The sequence below is a fragment of the Vigna radiata genome, unplaced genomic scaffold, assembly GCF_000741045.1.
Source record: "Vigna radiata var. radiata cultivar VC1973A unplaced genomic scaffold, Vradiata_ver6 scaffold_360, whole genome shotgun sequence".
Classification (NCBI taxonomy): Eukaryota; Viridiplantae; Streptophyta; class Magnoliopsida; order Fabales; family Fabaceae; genus Vigna; species Vigna radiata.
The window spans coordinates 162,154-173,595 of record NW_014542355.1 but is presented as its reverse complement, the minus strand read 5'-3'; the positions used below and the strand labels follow the sequence as shown (position 1 = coordinate 173,595).

The 11,442-nt window shown below is 34.2% G+C and overlaps 1 protein-coding gene across 2 annotated transcripts; it reads left to right on the top strand.

Moving 5' to 3' along the window:
* Positions 1 to 6,981: 6,981 nt before the first annotated feature.
* Positions 6,982 to 11,442, top strand: LOC106779605 (protein SCARECROW). Of its 2 annotated transcripts, none has more exons than XM_022776628.1 (2): positions 6,982 to 9,677; positions 10,238 to 10,408. In XM_022776628.1, the coding sequence occupies exons 1-2, from the start codon at positions 7,637 to 7,639 to the stop codon at positions 10,255 to 10,257; spliced, it is 2,061 nt and encodes a 686-aa protein (XP_022632349.1). In that variant the 5' UTR covers positions 6,982 to 7,636; the 3' UTR covers positions 10,258 to 10,408. The 2 variants fall into 2 exon arrangements, with proteins under 2 accessions (XP_022632349.1, XP_014523233.1); XM_014667747.2 differs by having other exon boundaries at positions 6,989 to 9,666; positions 10,238 to 11,442.

The window sequence follows — 11,442 nt, the reverse complement described above, 5'->3', positions numbered from 1 at the left end:
CCGTTTATTAAAAGAAAATTTGTGGGTAAATATTGTGTTCTGATTCAACTTCTTTCTCCTTTCTCTTTTCTTTTATTCATTTTTCATTTTATTCAGTGTTCTCCTTCATCCCAAAACGAAAACAAAATGCATCTTTCATTTTAATATAATTTTTATTATTTACATTTAAATTTATCACTTCATACATAAACTTTTAAATACTTTCATCCCAAATTAAAAAATTTCTTTTTAATATAAACAACATCATTTTCACCTCTTTTTCATCTCAAATTTAAACGAAAATGAATCTTTTTAACAATTCAATACGAACATTTTTTCAATAATCAGATATTGTTTCAACTAAATGTTTTTTATCTTCCTTAAATTCAACATTCGAATCATAACTAAAATCATGGCCATATATTAGAATCAATAAAAGAATTTAATCAATTACTGTAAGATTAAAAGATAATTTCCACCGAAATATTTTTTGAACAAAAAGATATTGTGACATGTGAACCATTTCACTTGAACAAAATCTTTGAAATCAGATTCTGTATGATGTATGTACGATTGGTATTTGGATTATGCGATATTACCATACGTACAAGGTCGTATATACATATTTCTTCGATATTTGTGGTGACCCACTTTTAAGTAAGATATCGTGCACCAACGTATTTATAAATGGAACTGAAATTATATATAAATCGTTACTTTATCCGACAGGGTAGTCACAAGGGACGGATTTTGTGAATTTTTATTGACAAACAGTCACGTAATTTTAATTAATTTTTATATGTTAAATAATTAATTTCAAATTAACTATATGTTAAAAAAAATAGTTAAAAATAGAATAAAATTAACTCAAGTTATAGAATTTTTTTTTAGGAAAAATCATTCAATTCGTTTCGTGTATTGATATATATTAGCTTGTGTTTTGCTTAGTAAAATATTATTGTGATATGTTTAGCAGTTTTATAGGGTTAAATATGTTTTTAATTCCTATACTTTGAGGCAATTTTGGTTTTAGTCTTCTTTCAAAGTAAGGTACAATTTAGTCCTCCAATTTTATAAAACTTTGTTTTTAGCCCTTCAAAACTAACTCCGTTACAAATATGTTGATGTGTCTAACGGAAAACTGACACCATTTTTCTTTTCTTACATTTTCTCCCTCTCTCTCCTTCGTTTTTCTTCTATCTTCCACTCAACCTCCACCTCTGCAAAAACATCATTTACAATGCAAGCCATCATAGATCCCCACCTCCGCCTCCGCTTCTGTCTCCTCCTTCTCTGTCTCCACCTCCGACTCCGTCTCCACTTCCCGTTCCAATCACATCGACATCGAACAACCACCTCACTCTGATGTTTCCTCTTCCTCCATCGTGGGCCAAATGCGGTTTCTAAAGAAGTGTTCGTGTCTTTAAGGAACTAATGGAATAATTACAACAATTTAGAATGATTTTGACAAACCTGCTAATCCCCAAGTCCTTCATAACCTCTTTAATTTCCTTCTTCTCCTCCCTCACCACATACATACGCTGAAATCAAGTAAGATACAACAATGATTATTAAATTTGCCAAATTAATTTGTGCATGTGAGGCCCATGAACTTGACCCAAGGGTTTTGCCTTCCCCCAACTCAGAAACAATAGGGTTTGCCAACGGTGCTCTCATTCTACACGAGCCAGCCTAACCAGCCTTCTAGAGACCTAGGGCCTGCGAAAATAGGAACCCAGGGAGGGGTTTGCCTCTGCTACGCACCACCACGTTTTTGAACCAGCCACTGCGCCACCTCCTTCTACTAGTCTCGGTGTCGTCGGCGACACCACACCCCACTAGAGCCACCGCCGGTCGCGACGTCATCGCCCTCTCTCTCTCTCTCTCTCTCCTTCCGTGCACAGGACGAAGAAACACTCGTTGGAATGCGTTTTTCTTGATCCCAACGAGACCAGCCGCCGCTGGTGACCTTACGCCTCCTTCTCCCAACCGGTCGCCGCTCACCGCCAAGTTCTTTGCCGGTCACGACGTCGAACTCCTTCCTCCCCTCCCCCTTTCACTCAACGAAAATCTCAAGAGACCTAGAGCCTCTCCTCCCAATGGAAATACCGAATTATTCCTCGAGTGTTGTCATGATCTCAAACGTGTCAAGGGAAATAGCTCCAATTTTTTTTGAAACGTTGATGCTGCAGTCACGATTTCACCTTCAGCCACGACCAACTGCTTCTTTATTATTTCGCAAACCTTGTCCACTGTTTTTGCTTTAGCAGTACACGAAATTTGAAGGCCAATTTGATGCGGCTGAAGGAAGGGAGACGAGACATGACGTAGGAGAGAACGGGGAACGTTCCTAAGTAGGGATCCATGGTGGCTTGCATTGTAAATGACGTTTTTGCAGAGGTTGAGGAGGTTGGGTTGGAAGATGGAAGAAAGACAAAGGAGAGAGAAACAGAAAAGGTGAGAAAAAAAAATGGTGTCAGTTTTCCGTTAGACACATCATCAAATTTTTTAATGGAGTTAGTCTTAGAGGACTAAAATCAAAGTTTCCTAAAATTGAAGGACTAAATTATACCTTACTTTAGAAAAGGAACTAAAATCAAAATCGTTCCAAAATATAGAGACTAAAAACATATTTAACTCATTAAAATATTTTGGTTGGTTTTGTTTGAGAGAGTAAATTAATGAAATTGTGTACTGTATAAGAGTGTTGTCATTTATCGAATGGTGACATTACTTTGAAGAAAAAGTAGGCTTTTACGTCTCTCACGTGCTCCAACTTTTTCTTACTATCTCTGACACTGTCACAATGTACCTTCTTTTTTCGTATATTTTGGATAAGATTTTATTTTTAATAACTATCCAAAATCCGTTTAATAACTAAATTGGGTATAAATTTCACCTATAAATTAATTTTCCGAATTTGTTAACCTGAATATACACAAATTGTTCACAACTTATTTCCTAAGTAAATGTCTCGGTTTTAAAAGTCTCACATCATCTAAAAAATATAATCACGTTGATGAAAACTTCATTTTACAAAATTAATTTTATAAAATTAAATTAAGTTAAAATTTTTACAAAAGGCTATTAAATATAGATATATATGATAACTTTTGAAATAAATATTATGTTGACATCTTTAGGCAAATAAATAAATTATATGGCCTTTTCAGATGAGGAGGCCTCGTATACAGTTTCTACATTAAATAAATAAATTTATATTACAACTTTTTTAAAGCATAAAATTTTAATTGGACCAACCTTTTCAAAATATATGTAATCTTTAAAAAATATACAATTTTTTGAAAATTGTAATTTGTAACAATTAAGAAATGCATGGGTATTAGTAGTATGGCACAGAACACGAGAATTGGAAGAAATAAAAAAATAAATAATTGAGGAGAAAAAGTACAACATAATATAATATAATAAAACATTACTATTGAAGTAAAAAGACATTTACCTTTTTTATTTTTTATGTAATGCAAAGACGTTTACCTTTTGGGTTCACAAAAAATAGTTTACTGTTGGCTCGAGAGAATCTAAATAAGGACAAAAATTAAATTTTAAAATTTTGTTTTTTCTTCTGAAAGACGTCTGCCTTTTTTCCTTCTTTTTTAATTTTACAATTTCCTTTAAAAAAAATACCAAAATTTGAAAACCTTTCATTTTAGATTCGTTTTTTTGCATTTTTATAATGAAATAAGCAAACGAATTCACTTGATTTAGAATATTAACATCCAAATATTTCCATCTTTTTGTCAAATTCCAGACATTATTATAAATTATTAAAGTAATAATTTAATATGGATTGAAAAATAAATAAATATGATGTTCCAAAGCTTGATTCCATTGATGTGAATGTAAGTACAACTTGATTGTTCTATGAGAAAAGGAAACATGCTCGTAAAGCTATACTTCAATAAATTATTGTTCTTGGAATTCCAAACCCTTTTCTATCTCTGTCTCATATGCCTGGATAGACATAAAAAAGTTTACCTAAACATTAAAATTAATTTTATATCACTTCTTGGATTGAGATCATGTTTCAAAAATAAATTTAATTTTGCAAGATATTTAAAACAAAATGGGTTAAACATGTAGTTGTCTTTTCAAATATTGTAAAAATTAGTATTTTTAAAACTTTGAATTAATTAATTTAATGTTTTATAGATTTAATCAAATTTTACTAAATTTATTTGATGTTTTAAATACGTTTGGTAATTAATATTGAGATATATAAATAATTTAAATATTATTGTGAAATTTTTTATTTTTAAATGTGTTTAAAATGTTAAATAGATGTAAGAAAAATTTAATTAAAAAATTTAAAATCATATATTTTCAAAATTAAGAAAACTAAATTAATCTAAAATTTTAATAAAAATTAAGAGAGAAAAAACATACTTAAAGATTTTTTAAATTTATCAAGTTTGTTAAAAACAAAAATCAAAATTCTTCTATGACCACACCATTTACAAAATGAATATTACTTTTAAATTAAGTGGTCAACTTTAACCCATTAGTACTAAGAAACAGTGGGCATGAAGAATGTTAAATTTAATTTCTTTAAGTAATGTTTGGTTGATGTTGGAATCTTACAAATACAAATGATTTTTTTTACTAAAAATATGAACTAAATATTTGGTAAAGATTAATGATCTATAATTAGTTAGTATATTGTGTATAATGCTTGGAAGAATTGTTGAAACAGTTTACTTATATATAAAGTAATGTGAAGATTGTACGTTGTTATGTATATATTATTAGGATATAGGTTTTGGAAAGGAAGCATATTTCCTTATAGGGTTTAGTGATAGTTTAATGTGTTTTTGTTGGAGTTTAAGATGAAAGGGAAAGAAAGGGAAAGGTGGAGAGTTAAATATTTGATATTTGATTTGATAGTGCCAAATACATTCTATTCTTACTACCAAACATTCTTTATATTTTACAAACTAAACTTTTCTCAACTTTCTTTCTTTAGTATAGGAATCACGTTTCCTAAAACCACTTCTAACTAATGCCAATGCTTAATGTTCTTTTATGTTTTCATATTGAAAATTAGCTTAGTAGTTACTAAACTTCATAATTATTTGATAAAATATAACATGATAGATCAAACTAAAAATAAATATTTAATTGATGTAATTCTTTATAAATTTTATACTTGATTCATTCTTATAAAATTAATTAATAAAATAAAAATTGTTTTTATTTATATATTATAAATTTATTTCATTTTTAATTGATATAAATATGAATGATTTTCTTATGGATACGACTTTGGTTTCTTTCTATATTAAATTTTAAATTTTTTACAATGGTTTGTAAATTATTTCAAAGTGTTGACAGGAAAAATCCAAGTTTTGGTGAGGAATGAGAAAACCTAAATTCCAACATTCTAACACTATTATGAGAAAAAAGACAAAGATGACATCAAATGAACAATTAAAAATTACAAGGTTAAATGGAAACCTGCATTTGGAAGACTAGGTCATTATTTTCACTTGCCCTTCAGAATTCGTTATATAACCGATTGAAAGTGAAATAAAATAATTATAGATTATTAGGTTATTTATTAATAACAATTATTACAGTTAAAATGTCAGACTTACTACTCAATTCTTACTAATATATTTATTTGTGTTGGAATATGTTGAAAATGAAGGAAAGAAGACGAAAGAAAGAAAAAAATATATATTAAAGTTTACACAGAGAAATGATTGAAATCTTTTCTAAAAATATGCAAGAGATTTAATATAAATTATAAGCTAATCCATAAAATAAAATAGAAAACTAAAACACCATCTTTAATATAAGATCTAAACATTCGGATAATAAACTTATATTTTATTTTATGTATTTTTATATTTTGTTTTTTTTATATACTTGTATTTAATATTATGAGACCCCATTAACACATGTGTAATAAGAAATATTATATTCCGAACTTACAGATATTCTTGATATATATATATTTTTTTAACTATTTCTAGTTTTTCTCACAGAATACAAATACTAGAATTTTTCACCCAAATAACACATTTAGATCTAAAAATTACTTATATAGGATATTGTATTAAATATTTAGGTAGATAGTGATTTTTTTTTTCAAGTCAGTATTGGAAAACCAAATTTAAATTTTTATTTTTTGTACTTTATTTTTTAAACCTTTTTTTTCTTTAATAAAAAAATAAAATATATTTTTTTCTTTAATAAAATAATTCAACAACTTTCGTTTTAATTGCGGTTTTTCAAAAATCAATTTTGAACTTTAAAAAATCAGTATGGATATAAATATTTGACATTTAGGGTATGTGTGGCATTTGAATGAAAAATTGACCAATAATGGCATTTCTGCATTCTAATTTTGAAAATTTGTTTGGGTTCTTCAATTTACCTTTTGTGATGGAAACAAAGAGAGAAAAATTGAAAAAGTTAGAGGAAGAAGTGGCGCTATTCTGAGCTTCCTTTTAGGTCATTGATTTAGGTGCCAGCTTTTGAGTAATGTGTCCGTTGCAGTGGTTGGTTTGACAAATTTGTTAATGGCAGAAAAAAAAATAAAGGAAAATCTGAATTTAAAAAAAAAAACTGAATTTTGGGATGAAGTCAAGAGGAAAAAGCTGATTAGTGATGCCGCAGTTGAAAGCAAAATGTCAAACGCTACGATTCAGATTTTTGGGAACTGAGGTTTGACAGCTCTTTTTCTGCTCCTCGTTCTTAGCGACACTTTTTTAATCCCTAACACCTTCAATCATTCATCTTCCACTTTACCCAATTACATTTTACGATTCAAGTTTTAATCTTTAACAACATTCCCTCAAAAGGGTACTTTTAAATTCTGCAAAAATGAACTCAAATCGTGTATTTGTTTAAAGTAAAGTTGCTTCATTTATAATGAAATTATAGCATAAGGGTAAAAGTTCCGAAAATGGTTGGTTTATTTATGCAGGTGCACGTTGTAAATGTAACAAGTTATATATAACTGGGTTAGGAAGAAGACGACGAAAACTGAGTTAAAAATATCTTCTTCTGTCCTGAGCTTGCTTTAATTTCCATCACAAACCAGAACAGTTGACACAGCTCAGAGCAAGCAATGACACTACCTACCACGCTTCTTTCTTCTTTCTTGTTTCTTCTTTCTTCTTTCTTTCTTGTTTCTTGTTTCTTCTTTCTTTCTCTAGCTACCTATTGTTTAACATATCATATGGCTATCCTATGCTATGTCTGAGACACGTTCACGTTAATCTCAAACAAAACTAACATATGCTTAGCAACATATAAATAAAATCAAAGCACACAAAGACGAAGCACTAACCGCCGTGGCTAGTGTTATCCCTCCCAAACACACCCTTCTTTTGCAACCATCCAAAAGCCAAAAGGCATAGAGAATCGTGTTGGAGAGAGGTGGGAAAATGGGAATCCTATACCCACTGTCCAAATCTTCACAACGTTATCTCCTTGTAGCTTTGGCCATCCCATAACATAGCCTCTCTTACAAATGGGAATTATTTGACTGGCAAAAGAAGCAAACACACACACGTACACACTCCACAACAACCTCAGTTTTTTCCCACTTCTCCTCCTTTCTTCTCTTTCCATGATCTGAACAACAACAACAACACTCCTATCTATATCTCACTTTCTACATCCCCTTATGGCTGCTGCTTGTGCTTTGTTCACTGCTGGCACTAACATTACCGAAGATGGGAATGTTAACAACGCAAGTGGAAGTGCTGCTAGTCCTCTCACAAGTGCTTCTAACTCCAGCAACATGAGCAACGACGACCAACACACCCTACATGGCATCATGCCACACCCTCATTGTGAGAGGAAAATGCTCAGGAAAAGAATGGCTTCTGAGATGGACCATGTTAACGTTCATCTCACCCCACCACACAACTCTTCTTCCACCACTGATTATCCTAGGTTTCCTCGTCGAAGCTCCACCAACGTGAACATGTCATCCTTAGAAAAAGGGTCCACCACCACAGCTACGTTAGCCGCAGGTACTTGTAGTAATAATGGCAATAATAATAATACTAGTAATAACTATCATTTTAATAATAGCAACCATAATAGTAGAAGTGGTAGTAGTATTTCGTCAAGAGATAACGTTGGCATTCCAAATTACCCCACTGTGACCGTCACAACCAACTACTCCACTATGTTGCTACCTTCTTCCACCACCATCAATTCCTCTGGTGTTGCTCCAAACTACACTGCTCACCAACACCATCATTTCCAAGGACTTGTTGAAAGTCAAAGCCAGGAACTGCAGAACCCCGTGCCAGCAGTCTGTGGATTCTCGGGATTACCACTTTTTCCATCTCAAAGCCAAAGGAACCGAGACAACAACAACACCGCCACCACCACCAACCTAAGAAGCGGTGGTGGAAATATTGTCGACGTGGTTGCTTCTTCTTCTTCTTCTCCTTCCATGGACGACACTTCAGCCGCCACAAGTGGTTGGATCGATGGTATATTGAAGGATCTCATTCACAGTTCAAACAGTGTTTCGATTCCCCAACTAATCAGCAACGTGAGGGAGATTATATACCCTTGCAACCCCAACCTTGCAACGATTCTTGAATACAGGTTGCGTCTTCTCACTGAGTCCGCCCCACAAAACAAAAGAGCTACAGAAGGGGTGCCTCTTCCACCTTCTGTGTCCTCAGTGAAGCTCGTGAACAATCGTGTGGATGGCATTGTTCCTAATCTGCACTTCACAGATGCATCAGGTGGTCCTGTGGTTGTGAATCAGCACATGTTGTCCAATTGGGGTGTGCCTCCAATCACTCACCACCACGATAACAACGCCAACAACAACAGCAACACCAACAATAACCCTTCAGTTTCTTTGGTTACTTTGCCTTCACCACCGCCACCACCCCATTATTCACCGCCACAAGAGAAGCAGCCTCACCCTCAAGAGGAAGATCTAGCAGCAACCAGCAGTGCTGAGGTGGCACTCACAAGAAAGAAGAAAGAAGAGTTACGGGAACAGAAGAAGAAAGACGAGGAGGGTCTGCATCTCCTCACTTTGCTGCTGCAGTGTGCAGAAGCTGTTTCAGCTGAGAATCTAGAAGACGCCAACAAGATGTTGCTGGAGATTTCCCAATTGTCAACACCGTTTGGCACATCAGCACAGCGAGTGGCCGCTTATTTCTCGGAAGCCATATCAGCAAGGTTGGTGAGTTCATGTTTGGGGATATATGCCACTTTGCCACACACCCATCAAAGCCACAAGGTGGCGTCGGCTTTCCAAGTGTTCAACGGTATCAGTCCTTTCGTGAAGTTCTCACATTTCACAGCAAACCAAGCTATCCAAGAAGCTTTTGAAAGGGAAGAGAGGGTGCACATCATAGATCTAGACATAATGCAAGGGTTGCAGTGGCCTGGTTTGTTCTACATTCTAGCTTCAAGACCTGGTGGAGCCCCTTATGTGAGGCTCACGGGGCTTGGTACTTCCATGGAAGCACTTGAAGCCACGGGTAAACGTTTGTCCGATTTTGCAAACAAACTTGGTCTTCCCTTTGAGTTCTTCCCGGTGGCTGAGAAAGTCGGGAACCTTGACCCTGAGAGGCTCAACGTTAGCAAAACCGAAGCTGTTGCAGTTCACTGGTTGCAACATTCCCTCTATGATGTCACCGGCTCAGACACCAACACCTTGTGGCTCTTGCAGAGGTGGGTGAAGGGTATTACTCCATTCATTCATTCAATGCATTGCATGGGTTTATGTTACTTCTTGCGTAATTTGCATGATCCGGAGGGAGTTGAAATAAGCTGAGTGGGGTTAGTACATAGGAAAATAATCATGGTACTTTTCAAGAAAGAAGTCCCCAAAATCCCTTTTTCACCTTTATAGGCTCTAGTACTCACTTTATGTCTCTGCCCTTTTCTTTTCTAAGGAAGATCGGGAACAATGATTATGTCTTGTTTTGAATTACTCTCTGCACATATCTTAATGGGGGAGAAACAAAAAAAAAAGTAAGAAGAGAACTGTAGTGTGTATATATATATATATATATATATATATATATATATATATAAAATAAGTTTTGAAAGAAGGGGTGATGGGTCTAGTGTGTTTATTATTACTTACATTGAAGGCAAGATATTGGAAAGATCAAGAAAAAGCTATTACTTTTAAGTAGCAATCGTAAAAGTTACTGGATATAGTAATTGTGAATTGAACTTGTGTGGAAATGTAAAGACACTTTACAGTGGATTTGTTGCATGGACTTGTGTAATGCAGGCTGGCACCTAAAGTGGTGACTGTGGTAGAGCAAGACCTAAGCAACAACGGTTCATTCTTGGGGAGGTTTGTGGAAGCCATACACTACTACTCGGCGTTGTTTGACTCTCTTGGGTCTAGCTATGGGGAGGAGAGTGAAGAGAGGCATGTGGTGGAACAGCAGCTATTGTCTAGGGAGATTCGAAATGTGCTAGCTGTTGGAGGGCCATCAAGAACTGGGGAGCCAAAGTTTCACAACTGGAGGGAGAAGTTTCAGCAGTGTGGATTTAGAGGTATATCTCTAGCTGGTAATGCTGCAACTCAAGCTAGTCTACTCCTTGGTATGTTCCCATCAGAGGGTTATACCTTGGTGGAGGACAATGGCATCCTTAAACTTGGTTGGAAAGACCTTTGCTTGCTCACTGCTTCAGCTTGGAGACCTCCATTCCATACTGGCACTGCCATTACACATCACAACTAGGCTGATCATTCTAATAATCCTATGTAGCATCCATCTTAGGTGATCCCAAAGCATGTGATTTTTCTTGCCTACTGTGTACCCACTTCAGCAGTAACGTAAAAAAAAGAAGATGTAGCTAAAATAGGAAAGAATGATGACTAAATGGTTGAAGGGGTACCCCACTATAAAGCGAGAAAGTTCTCTTGCTCGGGGAGCACTTGAGAGTTTTTATTAAGACAACTATTATATTCTGATTTTAATGCTGGTTGCTGGTTTTCGAGTATTACCTGCACTTTACTACTAATGTAAAATTTTGTTACCTCAAATTGATCTGACCATTGTTGGTTGTTCAGTTGGGTTTGTAGCAGTGACTTCTTGAATGGCTTCTCAACCGCATGATATAGCAGGAAGGGAAAGCATATTCTAAATTTGGATACTTTCATTTTTTCTTTTTTCAAGGAGCACTGTTAAAAGAGATCCATGCCGTAAAAGACAAAGTCACTGTACAAGAATCCACCTTCATTACTTCTGTTAGGAATACTTTGTGCTTTTCTTTCTTATTTATGGCACAATCTTTTGTTTGAGGAAAAGGAAAATCAGAAGCTGCACATTCTAAAGTCACATGGTACTTCGGGAAAGGAAAACATTGCAATCTTTAAAATAATGTATTTTATGCATTAGATTTTACTAAACCACGTCCTGAAAACAAGCGGTGAACTTTAATTGCTTTGGATAGCATTACGATGTTTTTTAAATTAAAGAACAA